At 31.8% G+C, this 17,638-nt stretch overlaps 1 protein-coding gene across 9 annotated transcripts in view; it reads right to left on the bottom strand.

Moving 5' to 3' along the window:
• Window positions 1-17,638, bottom strand: part of Camsap2 (calmodulin regulated spectrin associated protein family member 2) — a 90,194-nt gene that overhangs the window by 24,880 nt on the left and 47,676 nt on the right. For 5 of the 9 annotated variants that reach the window (XM_048809602.1, XM_048809603.1, XM_048809605.1 and 2 more), the window contains 5 exons: window positions 15,179-15,340; window positions 11,862-11,945; window positions 6,089-6,121; window positions 2,650-2,791; window positions 2,249-2,388 (listed from right to left, as the gene is read on the bottom strand). In XM_048809602.1, the coding sequence (XP_048665559.1) occupies window positions 2,249-2,388; window positions 2,650-2,791; window positions 6,089-6,121; window positions 11,862-11,945; window positions 15,179-15,340 (561 nt within the window). The remainder of the gene's footprint in view (window positions 1-2,248; window positions 2,389-2,649; window positions 2,792-6,088; window positions 6,122-11,861; window positions 11,946-15,178; window positions 15,341-17,638) is intronic. The other 4 variants (XM_048809604.1, XM_015483806.2, XM_048809607.1 and 1 more) reach the window with 1 other exon arrangement.

The raw sequence follows: 17,638 nt of genomic DNA, 5'->3' as shown, positions 1-17,638 counted from the left end.
TTATTTCCAGACAATATTTCCTCCCCTTTCTTTCCCATTTTGGGTTTTGTCGTGAGATCTGAAGGATCCCTTCCTTCTTGACATTTTCCATAATCCTGCTGAATGCTGAGTGATCTCCTCCTTCTCTCTACTCCCACTATACTAGGTTCCTTTATCTCTTTCAGCATAGAATTGTCCCTATTTGTTTACCAACATGTCTCTTCTGCTAAGGCAATGGAAATCTTTCAGGACTGTAGACACCATTAGGGCAATTTTATTTGGGATGGCAGAGAGGCAGAACTGTTTTGTTCACTGCTTTATCCTGAAAACTGAAGATTCAATAAATATTTGTTGAGTGAATAAATGAATGAATACCCCAGTACAGTGCCTTGCCATATTACATTTTTGTGACAATGCTGTATGTGTGAGTGTGTGTGTGTGTGTGTGTGTGAGAGAGAGAGAGAGAGAGAGAGAGAGAGAGAGAGACAGACAGACAGACTAGGGACTGAACCACGGGACACTTTACCACTGAGCTCCATCCTCAACACTTTTTCTCTTTTCTTTAAAGACAGGACCTTATTAAGTTACCAAAGCTAGTCTTGAACTTGCAATCCTCCTTCCTCAACCTCACGAGTAGCTGGGATTACAGGAGGGCACCATGACACCCTTTCTCTTTTCATTTTCTTAATGTGTGTAGCCCTTCATGTTTTTTTATTTTGAGACAAGGTCTCACCAAGTTGATTAGGGTCTTGTAAAGTGCTGAGATTGGCTTTGAACCCGCAATCCTCCTATCTTAGCCCCCTGAGCTGCTGGGATTACAGGCATGTGCTATCATACCTGGCACAGACAATGTCTTAATTAGAGCTCTTGTTCTAAGAATATTCATGTTACACTTGTTAAGAGCAAATGCAAACAAATCCTAAAATTCTCAAAAGTAATAGATGGCCCTACTCATTTTCATAATCTGCTTTTGAATCATTTCCTAGAAATGTAAATTATATCCATGGGGGCTATCTGTGTTTATAACATGTGACTCCCATCATGTATGTAATATAAATGAACTCTAAACTTCAAATAAATTACTATTTTTTTTTTTTTGTACTGAGAATTGAACTCAGGGGCACTCAACCACTGAGCCACATGCCCAGCCCTATTCTGTACTTTATTTAGAGATAGGGTCTCACTAAGTTGCTTAGTGCCTCGCTAAGTTGTTGAGGCTGGCTTTGAACTCATGATCCTCCTGTCTAAGCTTCTGGAGCATGGGATTATAAGCATGCAACACAGAGCTCGGCACAAATAAATTACTATTTTAAATACTTTTTTTCTTTAGGAATTGAAAAAAACCTATAAAGTTCTTATATACGTAATTATACTACAATATTAAAGTTCAAGGTTTTATAAAACTGTGTGTATGAATCAATTATACAACATTTACAATTTCTGAATTTATATTAATGACACACATAAAATATACTACTAAAATAATCTCTAAAGAATAAGAAACCTTAAAGTATTAAAAATACAGTACTTATAACAACCCAATTTTCAAAATTCGGAACAAAATGCAGTTTTCAAAACTCTAATCATGTTTATTATCCTTAACATTTAATATCAATGGAAATAAAATATATTTGACTTACAATCAATGAAACATCACTAATTTAAATAAAATTTTATCATTCTTTTAATGAAATCTGAAAGCAAACACTGATGGAAAAACAATAAAGGTGATAAATTTTTAATATTTTGATAACTAAATAACTATTCATATGACCTAGTGATAATAAACTAAATTTCAATTTCATGCTCATTACATATATAGAAACATGCAGATACCATTTTATATAACTATACTACATATTTATGCAAAGTGAAAATTAAATAGTATATGACCTTATTTTTCTATATTTTTTTAATTAAAATTCTTGAAGAAAAAAATCCTTCATTATTTTTAAAGGAAGAATCTCACTTTTTATTACCATCTATGTCTAGAAATATTAATGGCTCATGTTCTATTCTGTTAACATTAAGGCTACAGATCAATTTTATACATGACTTTGTCTAGCTTTGCATTGTAAAAGAAATCTGTAGCTATTAATATATTTAAATAAATATTTAAAAAATATAAGAAGAAAAATCAAACTATTTTTTTCAAAAGTTCTTGATTGATACAGTTAAACTATAAGCTTAAAGTAACAAGGCCATTTATATATCTTGTATGTTCCTCTTATACAAACTTTAAAAAAGCAAAGAGAATAATTTAACTTACTTTTATGGATGAAGCAGCATATAGCATATCTTCCAGGGTGAAATGGCAACACTGGTTCAAGTATTCTTGGCAAAATTCTTGAATCAGCTGCAGGTTATATAGACTATCAGCCAAAGACATAGTTTCTTTCAAACAAATATCTTAAATAGAAAAAAAGCAAGGTAATGACTTTGGATTAATTTGATGAACATTTCATAATTAGTGACAGTTCAAATACACAAATATATAGAATCTCTTTAATACACATTTACAGATAAAGTGATCATTACACAGAAAGTTCTCCACTCTCTTCCCCAGGGTTATATGTAAGTGTTCTTTTTTTTTAAGCCTTCAATACTTATTAAATATTATGTTAAATATTTGTTACTATCTATATAAAAATATTTCACTAGAACACTTACCCTCTAATCTGACAACACCAGGACAGTAAAAATGAATAAGGGCAGCTAACGCACAGCCATCTGTACCATCCTTCAGCAAATTTTCTACCAATGGAATGCAAGGCAGTTGCTTAAGCAATGTTTGCTCTTTCCTATAACGAGCCTACAATATATATATATATAGAAAAGAGGGAGATAAAAATAAACAAGTACTAAGCAACATACAGGAAAAAAAAATCAGAATTGAAGATTCTAACATATCATATAGTAATATATAAACCAAGAGAAGTGATTAACTATTCACCAATATCCTTCTTTTCTAAATAATACCAGATATTACCAGTTAAATACACAGCAATAATAGTATAATTTCAAAGTTAAATATTTAATATAACACTATATTACTAATTCACACGAAATGACACTTAGGTTAAATACTTAAAAAGCATCACAAAACATATTTGGACACTTTATACCCAAATCACCAATTCTGTTCATTTGTAGATCACAAAGTTCATTTACTTTAATACTAAGACTTACTTTAGACTGAAAGTTCTTACACAGAAAGGCCAGAAGTTCTTTTTGTTTTTTGTTTTTGTGGTGCTAAGGACTGAGCTCAGGGATTCATGCATGCTAGGCAAACACTGCCACTGAGCTACATCTCCAGCCCTTGAAAGTTCTTAAATGGGAAGAGCAAAAAGTATTATTTGAGCAGAGAGAGTTACTAGAGTTATCAAAAAGGAGCAGGTAAAAGAATATACTATTCTTAAGAGAAATATGGAGATAGGAAACGCAACTTTGAAGAATAGTTATCAAAGCACCAAGATACTCTTCTGGTTCATCATTTCAATGGAGAAATAATACAAATAAAGTGCTAACAACTCTGAAACAAAAAACTCCCAATCCAGGTAACATTAACCAATATATAAATCAAGCATAAGGGTGCTCCCCCTCAAAAACAGAAGACTTTAAGTTTTCTAAAGACTGTTTGGTGTGGATGGATATAAGTTTTTAGGAGAGCTCTTGAAAGAGGAAACATGCTGTATAACTGGTTAAGGGAACAATGATTGAGTCAGATTACCTGGGTTCAGATCCTGGTTCTGCCACTTATTAGCTATGTGATCTTGAACAAGTTACTTAAAACTCTATTTTCTCATTTTCCCCATCTGTGAAATGGGGATAATAACAGGACCTACTTCACAGAACCACTGGAGGATTAAATAAGATGATGGACATAAAGGGCTGTGCACACTGCTGGGCACACAGAGCAATCAATAAAGTTAGCTGTTAGTAGCTAGTTGCTCTCCTAAAGCCGAGAAATAGAGTGTTCAAGATTTAGTGATGGTGAATATTATTTTATTAGCAAAATTTATATAGGTGTTTAAATAGTCATTTTAAAAGAGGTAATCAAGACTAATTTTATTTTTATTTGCATTTAAACTGCCATCACTATATTTTATAATTAAAATGTAATTATGAGAAATATTTTTGTAAGAATAAAATAGAAAAATTTATTGAAAAGAACATTTAACTATTTGTGGTAAAATTACATGTTTTGAATGATATCCCTCAGAAAAACATACATTAATGAAGAAAGAGATATTTATTTCTGCTTCTCTCTCACTGGCTACCCAAGGACAAGATTCATGGAACATATTATCCTCTTGAAGATTTTTGGAAGAATTTATTCTTATTGATCAGTGAAAGCTAGACATCTACAGTCAATGGTATATTCCTAACTAGAATACCTATATTCAGAACATAATTACTTACATGAACTATATAGATTCTTTCATTACTGATTTTTACATAATCCTTAGAAAACTTCCTCACTTTGTTGCTAGGAGACAGTTTAAAAATCAACCATGAAAAGAGGAGAGGAGAGAAGTTAGAGGGACAGGAAAGAAAAAAAAAGGAATGAGAAAAAAGAAATCAACAGTAGCATTTTATTTATTGATTTATTTATTTTTGGAACTGGGGATTGAACCCAGGGGTGCTCCAATACTCCTTCCCCAGTCCTTTTTATTTTGAGATAGGGTCTCACTAAATTGCTGAGACTGGCCTCAAACTTGGCAATATTTCTATCTCAGGCTTCTGGGTTGTTGGGATTACAGGTGTGGGCTACCATGCCTGCTCAATCGATAGCATCTTCTAGCTTTAAGTTACCTTTCTTACCTTTAGTAAGCACTGTTCCAGATCTTTACCCTCTTTTCTTGGTTAGCTGGAATCAAAACAGTTTGCCTCTCAGACATCCTCTAAATTGGACTGGACTCAGTCCCAAACTTCCCAGATCTTTTCTAGGATTAAATTGCTTTCAGCCTATAATCTGAATTGAAATGAACCCATTACCAAGGGTCATGGAAAAAAGAAATGAATTGTGTGATTTAGTCTGTTTCCTTTGCCAAGCAGTACTTTTGGACAAGGTGTGTGTGTGTGTGTGTGTGTGTGTGTGTGTGTGTGTTTGTGTTTATGTGTGCATGTATGTGTGTGTATATACAGCTTAACACACATGCGCAGCTTCATATGGTGTTAGAAATAAATGTCTATGATTTAGACTAGACAATCAGAAAATTATGAGTTGTGTCAGGATTATATTCTTGGAGAGACAAAAGGTAAACCAACTTTTAATTCTTGAGGTTATGCACAACTCTCAGTTTGCCTAGAGTTCAAGAAAATCATCCAGCCTTTTATACTTGAACATACTCTATGCTTTGTAAAATTCACTGAATGAAACTATTTCCTATTCTTTCTACAAACAAAACTTGGTATTTAAAAGGAGAACCACATTTTCTATGTCAACATTATGATATATTTCTAAATTATATTTTTATTCTTGTTGGTATAACCCTCAGACTTAATCCTGAAATATCAATTCTTCAAGTCAAATCAGAATTCAATACAGATTAGGTCCAATACTGTTGAGGACACAGAGAACTTTTTACTTTCTCATCACACAAAAGATTGTCCTCTATAATTCAGGCTTAACAGAAAATGACTCTGTCAAAAAGATACTTTAAAAATACAATTTATACAAGCAATTCAAATTTACTTAAAATTCATAACACTCTACATCTATTAGTTGTTTTTGTATTGGTTTTACTTACTTACTGAATGCGAATACTGATAAAGATTAGCAAAAGGATGCTCTTTAAATTATTTTAAAAATTTCTAATCTAAATTTTGGCTAGATCTACCATCTTTCCATTTTACAGTATGATCAAATATCTTTTTTTTTTTTTTTTTTTTGGTGCTGGGGATTGAACCCATAGCCTTGTATACGCAAGGCAAGCACTCTATCAGCTGGGCTATTCGCCCAGCCTCATGATCAAATATCTTAAAGCCAAATCTCTATTCAGTCACTAACAGAACTATATGAAATGATTATACCAGCAAGATATGAACAATATCATTCTACAACTCCAATTCTGGAAAGCAAATTGAAGTAGCTGGGCAAACTTACTGGAACCAGTTTCCAAAACCATTTGGAAGGAGACTTCAGAGGAAGCAGCAGAAAAAGGGTGAAAGCAAAAGGTAAAGGGAAAATTCATCAGAATTATTTTCAATTAACAAATTATAGTAGAGTTTCTGATAGCGGAGTTCCAAGTTTATAATTCTCAGAACATTTTTTCACATGCTAGTTAATTACTTCAATTAAGAAGATAAAGGTTCCTAATAATAAAGACTACCACCTTCTTCTCACATATATAGAAATTCATTTTTGGATACTCAGGATATGCTTGCTGCATTATTTTGAAAAAAAAAAGAATTTTATTTCTGAGTTTGGGAATCACATGTCATACTGAAAATAAAAATAAATAAATCTATATCATATAAGGTAAGCAAAACAATTCTAGGGCTAGATCTTCAAATCAGCCCCCACAAATAGATAACATTTCCTTAGATTCTTCTTACAGCACTGGAAGAATGACCCTATTGACTTTGTTGCATGTATGTTAATCTTACACATATGTTAATCTCCCATTTAACAGAAAATTTTTGGCAGTTGCAGTTATAATAGCCTCAAAAAGTATAAGAACAGAATCAAAGAGCAGGAAGCCACTGAAAATGTGTCAAGGTTCCCAATCTTTTCTTGTTTTTAGACTAGAAGAATCCATTGCATAGAAACTAGTAGTAAGAAATTACTGTGGACTATTCCCAATAGCAGGTATGTAAAAGTTTCAGATATAATGGTTTAAGTTACTCCAAATTTCTTATAAAATATTTAATTAGATTTTTTCACTAATTCAAACTGTTTTGGCCTTTCTTCTACCTCTTCATTGGTCTAAATTGGTAGTAGCATCCTATTAGGGAAAAAAGGAAAACCATATAGATTGGCCAATTGAAGTAAAAATGACCAAAACAAATAATGTCCTAGAAGAACAAATATTTATTCTATACATGCTTATATACACAGGCTTCAAAAGTTCAAATATATAACACAATTTCCTTGCTGAAGAGCAACTGCATTTCTGAAATGACCAGCAATAATCCCCTTCTTTAGTTCATAGGAAGGTACTGGTAAAACTGCAACCCTGAGTCCTGTTTTAAGATGTAAAAGTAGTTGTGAGAAACAAGGGTTTTCAAAAACCACAGGTAATATAGGTACAAACTTTTATTAAGTCTCTGTGTATGGCAGGGACTAATCTGGCAAGTCCAGATTTTTTGTAGCAGTTGTAATGGATCAAGCAAAAAGTAAAAATATATTGATGTTGGAAGTCTGAATTCTCATTGTGGAAGGGAAAGTCAGATATGGAATAGGGGAAAGAAAGAAAAAAGAACTCTGTAAAATTGAACTGGAATCAGAAGTTTAAATATGAGCTCATGATCACATATTTTTAAGTTTATTTCTGAGCTCTCTGCTGAAACAGCCTGGAAGTAATGGCACTCCACTAGTAATGAGAAGCTTAGTGCCCAGATTTTATAGTTTATAAATACTGTTCTCCAAAGGAATCAGGACTTCTTGGAGAACTGTCTGATTCCAGAGATATGGTAAGGAAGCTACAAAATGTGCTTTAAACATCTTGTAAAGCCAGGAAGTTAGGAAGGACAAAGGGTATAGGATTCAGTTTGAAGGGGCTCCCACTGGCCAAATATGAGACAATTTAGGCATCCAAAAAAAAAAAAAAAAAAAAAATACTGTCGATTCTAGGGCTGAGGCAAGGCAAAACAAGATGGAACATCCTGTAGTGCCAAAAAGTAATGAAGAGTTCAAAAAACAAAAGGATAGGACATACCCAACCTGAAAGATCTCCTAAAGGCAAAACATGGAAATGGTGAGTGACAAAATAAATAATGCAGTACTGTATTATAACTCAAAGTATAAAACAAATATGGATGAGTCCACGCCGATATATATAAATAGAGGAAAATAAACATATCAACATAAATCTTCCTTAAGAAGAAATCCAAATGAATATGCAGATAAAACTAATCTCACTCACCATTCAGGGAATGAACTTCTCTCCCCACAAGTTGGAACAGATTTAGTGATTAATTTCCAAAGAACAGAGTATCAGTGGGAAAATGGTAACTTTTTAATTTTATTTTTTGTGGTGCTGGGGATTGAATCCAGGGCTTTGTGCATGCTAGGCAAGCACTTTGCCAACTGAGCTATATCCCCAGCTCTGGAAAATGGTAACTTTATAATAGAGAAACTTCACAAACATACCTTAGGGATCAAGATTAACATCACCAGTGATAAATCATGTAACTATCATGTACTCTCAATATGACTGATATTTGTGATATTCTAAAAAAAAAAAACCTGCAACTCCAATCTAATCGTAAAAAATATCAGACACACCCAAATTATGGGATTTGTACAAAACATGTAACCAATATTTAAAAAGGATATTAATAGGAAAACTGGTGGAATCTAAATAAAGTCTATAGTGCAGGCAATACAATGTACCAATGATACTTTTTCAGTGTTGACAAATGAGCCACAATTATGTAAGATGTTAACATTACGGGTAAATAGGTAAAGCTACATCATCTTTGAAAATTCCCTATGAACCTAAAATTATCCCCAAGTAAATTTATTTATAAATTTATTTATACATTTATTTATAAAATAAAAACACAAAAACAGAAATTGATTTTGACCCATTAAAAAAAATAAGAATCCATTAGTTAAAATAACAGATGGGTCAATTCTTGCTTATAACAGAATACTGACTAATAAATAGAAAAGAAATAAAGGAGATAGAATATTGCCATTTTCTAACCATTATGGTAAAACTTATTCAGGTGGATATCCTCAATGAATGTTAAATCTAGATGAGGGGGGTAACTCTGAAGAGGAACAGGGTATTTACAGTATCAAATTATCTCCTCTAAAATAATTTTTACAAACGGAAAAAAATAACCATGTAGTCAAGGAACAAGACAATCTTTTAATTGATCAAAATTAACATAATTTAAATAATTATGAATGTAATGAACTCCACTACTGTCATATATGTAAGAAATAAATAAAAAAGAAAAAAATTAACATAATTTAATATAGGCAAATGAATATAATGTGCTTCTGGATACAATACTGCAAGAATTACACAATTTACATAGTGCTTCAGACTGGAAAGCGCATCCTTAATCTAATTATGAGGAATTATCAGAAAAAAACAAATCAAGGAGTATTCTGTTAAAATGACCTGTATTCTTCAAAAATGTAAAGGCCATGAATGAAAAAGAAAAGCTGAGGAGCTGTTTCATTCTAAAAAGCATTGGAGACATGACAAGTAAATACTAAATTAATAATCTCAGACTGGATCTTGTATTTGAAACAACATATTATGAAGTACCACTGATGAAATGGTAACATAAACTGTAAGTTACATTTAAGTATTATGTTGACATTAAATTACCTATACTGTCGTGATGTAAATAAACAGTTTTGTTCTTAGGAAATATATATTGAACTATTAATAAGTAAAGGGGCATGATACATGCAGGCTTCTTTCAAATGTTCTAGAAAAATTTACATATGTGAATATGTATATGCACACATGTGTGTGGAGAAAGAACAATAAAACAAACTGATGAATCTGGGAAAAGAGTTCATTAGTCTTTTTTTTTTTTTTTAATTCTTCTTGAAACTTTTTATAAGTCTAAAATTATTTCCAAATAAATGTTCCTAAAAAGTTATGTCTATAACAATTCAAGTCTTTGTATGGTCTTATGTTCCAATCCACAAGATTATCAATATATAAAGCTATTGGAAAAATGGTTATATAACACTCTTATGCAAAGATTAAAATCCTGGTGACATTTCTGAAAAATGTTTAAAAAGCCAAATTCCTTAGTTAACTATACTACATGAGTTGAGAACTAAATAGGGACATATTCTAGATTGGGGTATTATTTTTCCCATAAGAGCAAGAAAATTGTTACACAAGAGAAAAGGTATAAAAAATAAGTATAAAAAAAGAAAATGCATTAGCCCTGATCAAAGAAGCCCACACAAGGATAGATGTGTAATCACAGAACAAAATCTTAGGAACAGGATTCTATCAAGTACTAAAGTTATAGGTTACAAACCAATGCTTTCCAAGTATGCTCCAAAGAACACTAATTCCACAGGACATTAATTAGTAAGTAGCTCAAATTCCAAAAAGTTCCACTGTTAGGTAACAGAGCAAGATTTCTTTCTCTAGTTTATTCTGTGACATTGTTTTCCTTCATAATAATAACCCGTATATGCAGTAGGACTACGTGAAAATAACACTTATTTTCACAAAGATCTTAATAATGGAAAAAAAGGTAAAACTTATTTGAAATATGAAGGTTTAAATGCTGTGTATGTGCTAACATAAAAATGTGTACTAATCTAAATATTTAAAAATGAATAACACTCTTGTTATTTGTTTGCTCACTCACTTATTCAACAAGTATATTAATATGTATATTATATGGTTAATATGTACAACTGCATGGGGTTAAGTGCTATGAAAAAGTCAAAACAATGTAATACAAGTAGTATCTAGATTGCATAGTTTTTCTTAAAGGTTATTCAACCTGGTTGTTTGAAATACAAATGCCATTTTTTTCCACAGAGATAATGTTTACTTGGTCCTACCTATGTCAGCATATAAAATTCTCATTTGTTTTTAATGTATGTATAATAGATCAGAAGTTAACTATGATATATAATAAATAAGATTTCTATGGAAAAATTTCATTAGTGTTAAAATTTAGAATGACACCACCTTAGCCTTATACCTAAGAGCTAGGAACAAAATTGAGGGGCAGAATTCTATACAACTCCAAGGCAAAGGTTTGAACTCCTACTTTATGAAAAAAAGAAGGGAGGGAAACTAATGGTTAAAGACTTGGGGATTTGAGAAGAAAGAGACAGGGATAGAAGTTGAACAAAGGCAGGAAAATGAAATATGTAATCTAGAGGAAAAAAGAAGAACTCCTTTAGGGGAAAGGACTTCAACAAAGTTAACATGAAGAAGGCAGCGAGCACATTTTCAGAAACTAGTCAGTAAGTTAGATGGGGTAAATCACTGTGATCCCAAAACATTATATTAAAAATTTAGGTGGTGCTCCACTAAATTTTTCTATTGAATTTGGTAACAGATAAAAGTTTCCTTTCCTTTGTTTACTCTTTAGGTCGGTACCAATGACCAATAAGAAAAGCTCAAAATGAATAAAAGGACTGTAATGAGAAGACCTAAATAATTCAAATAGAAAACAGGGCCTCTGAATATTTACAATTTCTTATATCTCAGTTCTAGTATTATACATGTTTAAAGCACACTTACTACAGTATACTTGAAAATGCTGTGCACAAAAAAACAATTCAGTTTTCAAACAAGAAAATTTTAGAAGTTTACTTAAGAATTTTTAAATAATGAATCTATGCTAATGATTCTTTACAGAAAAAAATCATATTGCTCAACTTGAAATTCCAGGAATATTGTTTTGAAGGTTAATCTCACAGCAAATCATTATAAAGGTTAATACATTTAAAATTGTTCTCTTGTTATTTTTGCCAGAAGAACCTCAAAAATTAGGAACTAGTCATCAACAATGTTTTCACAGACACTATCCAGTTAAACTTCATTACATGAATCTACTGGCATGGCTTCCTAAGGTATATTTAACAGTACTAAAAATACTTAATAATGTTACTATTAATAATTCCTACAACAGCACATATGTCAACAAACACACCAAAGACATAATACAGAGTATCACACAAAACACTTTTTTTATTGAAATTATACCTTTTGACCTCCAGGAGTTTCAACTGTGTGATGTTCTTTCAGTTTTTGTTCTTGTTCCATTATGTCTTTCAAATGTTCATTTACCTTAATATAAAAACAGTAATTTGAATTTATATTCAAATATAACAATAAAATAACATGTACCTTACAATGCCTATGGTCGGATTCCTAGTGTCAAATATGAGTACCATTCAAATGAAGAAAATTTCATTTTCACAACCATAAAAAAAAATCTTACAGGTGGTTTTATTTGATATTCTGAGATTTATTAATTAATCTGTCAAATACTTTGTTGAGCAAGTACTAATGCTAGAAACTAGAAAGAAAAGGTAATTGAAAATGTTGATTTTAATGCTTAAGTTGCTTACATTTTTAAAACAAAAAGTTTACAATCTGTTTTACAACTAGGAAATGAATATTATATTATGATAATTAAAATTAAATGTTTTTATTATCAATAGAAAACATTATATATCGAGTTCTTAAGCTGTGATTTTACAAACATGTCCTTCATAGGGTCATGGGTAAGTTTCAGTGCAGTCATAAAGCCAAGTTAAAACACAAACTTTTGCATTTAAGAACTTTCTGGGGAGAAGGCCTCATTTAACACATCAAATTACTAAAGTAGCCCATAATCCTAAAACATAAAGCCATAGTATGTCTACTGAATAAATTATTTCTTGAAGGGACTTTAGATAATTCTGGATTTCCAATTAATGATTTTTAAGGTCACTTTGGTAGCAATATATAAAACTTTAAAAACAGCACGCTAGAAAATATTAATGACATTGGCTACCAAACTTTCAGTCCCCACTTTGTTTCTGGTTCCTGGGAACTGTCTTTTCTTTCTTTGAACTCAGCTCTGTACTAGAAAATTTTTCTAATTAATTTTAACAATCATATCTAGGTGGAACAGTCTGACATGGTGCCAAAATCACTAATATTTTCTGCTTTGATAATGTATGTGTATAAGGCAGCTTTATAGCTCCCATGCATCTTTAAGCATTTTGGACTATTAACCAATGAGGGGTGAAGAAGAAGACAGGACTAAAACCTGACAAGGATTATTATTATTATTACTATTATTATTATTATTTTAAGTTTAAAAAGAAATGCTTTATAATTCACTGACAAGTAGTTATAATTAATCTGTCAGTTTGTAGATTATTTTCATTATTTTTAGATTTTTTTATCCAATTCTGTCCAAAAAGCAAACCAGTCACAAATTAACATTTTAAACCACTACTCATGTATTTATTTATTTTCACATACAATAGATAATTCTAAATGTTGGTTATATGCCAGACACTGTACTAACTGGTTAGGGATAAAATAGAATACAAAGCTAAATTCGTCCTTATCCTCATAAAGCAAGGAAGGCAGGGTCAAAAAAAAAGGAAGAAGAAGGAAGAAGAAGGAGGAAGGAGGAGGAAGAAGGAGGAGGAGGAAGAAGAAGAAGAAGAAGAGGAGGAGGAGGAGGAGGAGGAGGAGGAGGAGGAGGAGGAAGAAGAAAGGTAATAAATGCTATAAATGAACAAAAAGTAAGCAGAAAATAACAGAAGCAGGAAAACCTATTTTAGAAAAGGTGGTTGCATCAGAGAAGGCCTCTGCTGTGGTTTGAAGGTCCACCACCAAATTCTTATGCTGAAAATTAACACTTAGTGTGGTAGTAGTAACAAGTGGAACCTTCTGAGAAGAGATTAAGTCATAAGGCCTTACCCTCATAAACAGGATTAGAGCCTTTATAAAAGAGGTTGAAGGAAGAATCCTGTCCCTTTTAAGAAGCCACTACCTCTGAAGAAGAGAGCAAGCCCTCACAGGACACTGAATTTCCTGGAATCTTGATCTTGAATTTCCCAACTCCCAGAATTATAAGAAGTTAATTTCTGTAGTTTGTAAATTGCCCAATCTAAAGTATTTTGTTAGAGCAGCCAGAACAGACTAAGCCTCCTCAAAGGATAACTTCGAGTTAAGACCTAAAGAGGAAAAGCTAGTGAGCTACAAAACATTAGAAGAAAGAGTATTCTATATAGAGAATAAGAAACACAAGCAAAGGCCCTGTGGTAGGAAAAATACTTGGTGTGTCTGAATAACTGAATGAAGAAAAATATGACTAGAATGTAGTGAACTCAAAGGGCTTACAAGATGAGATTGAAAGAGAGGCAGGACTGAGTAATATAAACTTCCAAATTATGTGTTCCTTTGCATGATTTAATGACTTAACATAATCTTATCTTCTGTGATTTTGCTGTTTTATTTTTAAGTTTAAATTCATTTTAGTCACTTATGCTGATAATTATTTTAGCCCTAAATACTCCTAGTTTTCTACAACAAATTTCTTTTATACTCGTGGACAAGTTATGGGGGTGGGGGGATTAAATTAGGCTGAGACAAAAATAAGATCAGAAGGAGATATACCAAATTTGAGAGGCAAGGGTATAGTCATAATGGGAATAAATAATGAAGTAAGGGTTGGTAGACTAGAACAAGGAAAAAATATACACTGAGATTCAGGTTGAATCAAGTGGTTTTAACTTAATTGAAAGTCTGAGGATTAGAGAAAGCATTCTTTCTCTAAAGCTGAGGAATGGAGAAAAATATCACTGAAGATGAATAAATAAGAGAATTTCAGGGGCAGAATATTAAATGGGTCTTCTATATTGGTACAGATATTATGGATAATGATGATAGATATGATCATTTTAAAATTAAGCTTCTTATGACAAACCACATATAAACATTCAGGGAAGGACACCAGAATATAAAACTTATTTTTAAATCTGTTCAGTGTTTGTCCACAAATCAGTCTTAAATTTCTCTATGGTGATAGTTGTAAATAAAAAGTAGATCAAGAGGAATTAACTATTCAAATTGACAAAGGGAGTGATAAATTGATGACTTAAACATCTTCAATGCACAACTACAGGTCCATAAAAAATTCCAAGAAAAAGAATCCACAATCAATATGATTCTGTGCAACTTGATAACCTATCCCCCTAATCAGACATGTATGAAAGTTATTTAATTCCAGTATTCCTACTGAATACTCACTGTGTATATTTTCCATCCTGAATTGTTTGAATTTTGTAATAATGTCTTATGAACTAGATTAATCATTAAATGCAGTTATAGATACTGCTGAATATTAAAACATCTATTTTTATTATTTTAGCTTTGTAATTTTTTTTAAGTAAACTGCACATCTTCAGCTTTCACTTTGATTTAAAACAAAAAGTAATGGAATGGGAATGTATAATTTAAGATTTCACTTTTTCTGGTTATTAGACTAATTGTTACTCAAACAAATATAATCCTACCTTATTTATCCAGTACATAACAGCATCTTCAATATCATAGGGTAGATCTGTGGCTTGAAAAAATGCTGAATACTGTTGAGCACATGCAATTACTTTTTCTATACTGACCATTTCTACAGTATAAGCCATCATTAAGGTATCTATCATGGCCAAATGTGCACTCTGTAAACACAAAAGAACAAATAGTTTAAAAATTATACTAAAAATTTGTTTATACATTTTAAACTATCAATATGTCCTAACAAATGACATGTAAAACTAAAGACTACAGAAAACTGGCCTTAAAAAGAAAGCATAAATCATTCATGCTAAAGATAAGTTAACTGAACCAAATTAATTTACTATATAAATACCTACTGAGGATTTATGTTAAGATATTCATTATCTTCTATTCAAAAGATGCTTTTATTCCTCTTCCTTCCCTCCCCCAGTACTAGGGATTGAACCCTAGGGTCCTCTACCATTGAGCTATATTGTCAGTCTTTTTTATTTTTTGAGACAGGGTCTCACTAATTTTTTCCATCCTGATCATCATTTCCTTATACATCATTTACAAAACAACTGTAGAGTCACCTTTGATACCTTTTCTCATTTTTCAGATCCACATAGTAGAAATGTATAGACTCTACTTCTAAAATGTTTCTCAAATCTCCTTCTCATTCTGATTGCTACACTTCCAATTCAGACTATAAATATTTCTCACACCTAAACGAGGAAAAAAAATCTTTAATAAGATTGTCCTGTCTCCAATTTCCTAATCATCTAATTCATCCACAACAGGACTTCAAGTTTTTCCTCTGGATTTTCTTTTTTCCTTGCTTTTTTTTCCAGACACTACAAAAGTAAAAAAAAAAAGTGGACAGTGCCCCTCTTCCAGTTCAACTCCCCCAGCAATATCTTCAATTTGATATGTATTTTTACAAAAACCTTAATATCAAATAGGTATAACATTTCCATTGTTTCCAATCTTTGACATTACAAACAATGCTACAACATTATTTTTCCAGGAATAATTGTAGTTAAAGTGCTACTGGGTCCAAGGGTAACCACATTTAAAGTTTTGATAACTGCTAATCAGCTCTCTAGAAAGGTTATACCAACTTTACCACCAAGAATGTTACCAGTATGCCTGTTTCTCCACATTTTTGCCAACATTAGATATTATTCACTTTTTTGTGTCTCTTATTTATAAAAGGTTAAAAGATTCCACTTTTTTTTTTTTTTTTTTTTTTTTTTGCAATTCTCTGATTATTACTGAGCATCATTTTATGTGGTTAGCAACCATTTGTTATTTCTTCTTTGGAAAACTGCATGCTCATACTTTTTTGCTTATTCGTTCCTTTGGAATGTTTATCTTTGTTAATGGATTTTTAAGAATTCATCATATACTAGGCACATTAACACTGCCGTTCAAGTAGCAAATATTTTTTTCCTAGTTTTTCTTGGTAATATCTGTCAACCTCAATGTTTTCCTTTATGTCTTTGAAGTTTATACCATGTTTACAAAGGTGTACTTCATCCTGAGAATATAGAATATTTAGGAGAAAGCAGATGCTTTGTCTGAAGCAAAAAACTTCATACCGGCAATCATAAAACCAATGGTAATTCCTACTTACAAAGTAATTTACCTGTATTTTTCTATTACTTTAAAACCAAATGGAATTTATTTTTGAAGATATTATAAAGTAGGAACTAGATGCTTTTTCAAATCAAAGACTGCATCATATCATCAGTACATAAAGTCTACCCATTTTCTACCTAATAGTCTAAACTCCTTAACAGAGGTAAAGCTCTTATGAGCTCATTTATATTTGTCAGTCTAGCCTGATAATTTATCAATTTCCTTCCCCATCTATTCAAAACAGTCACATAAGACTGCTGTTAACCAGTTTTCAAATTTCTGTGTTCTGACTTCTTGCTGCCCTCCATACAATACAGACTAAGTGATGTCACTGGTTTGAATGTTACTTCCATTGTGAAGCTCTTCCTGTTCCCTTTCCAATCAAAATGTCTCATTCTTAAAAACAAAATAAACAAAATAAAAGTATAGATACAGATTATTATTGAATATTGTCTATGCTTGCATGAGATTCTGAATTAATTATCTGAAGTAAGGCATGGGCTGTGGTATTTTTAAACAACTCATCTGATAATGCTAATGAGCAAGCAGGGATGGAACCCACTAATTTATCTCATCTATGTACAGTCACCTGAATATGACTCTAATACTCTAGGTTGACAGTAAGACTCCTGAGGGCAAGGACATTGTCTTGTTATATTCTTATTCCCTACATTTAACAAAGTGCCTGGCAACTAGCAGAGGCGGAAGGGAAGAGAAAGGGAAGAAGTAAGCTTATTGGCTACTATAAACTGAAGAGCTGGCTTTACTCTGGAGTTTGAAGAAATGAATTCTGACTGTATAAGGAGGTAGTAGTGGGTGTAGTCTCTGAAAAACTTAGC

This window comes from Marmota marmota, unplaced genomic scaffold, assembly GCF_001458135.2.
Source record: "Marmota marmota marmota unplaced genomic scaffold, marMar, whole genome shotgun sequence".
In the NCBI taxonomy this organism is placed as follows: Eukaryota; Metazoa; Chordata; class Mammalia; order Rodentia; family Sciuridae; genus Marmota; species Marmota marmota.
The sequence above is the reverse complement of the archived record's forward strand: the minus strand, read 5'-3'. Positions and strand labels throughout refer to the sequence as shown.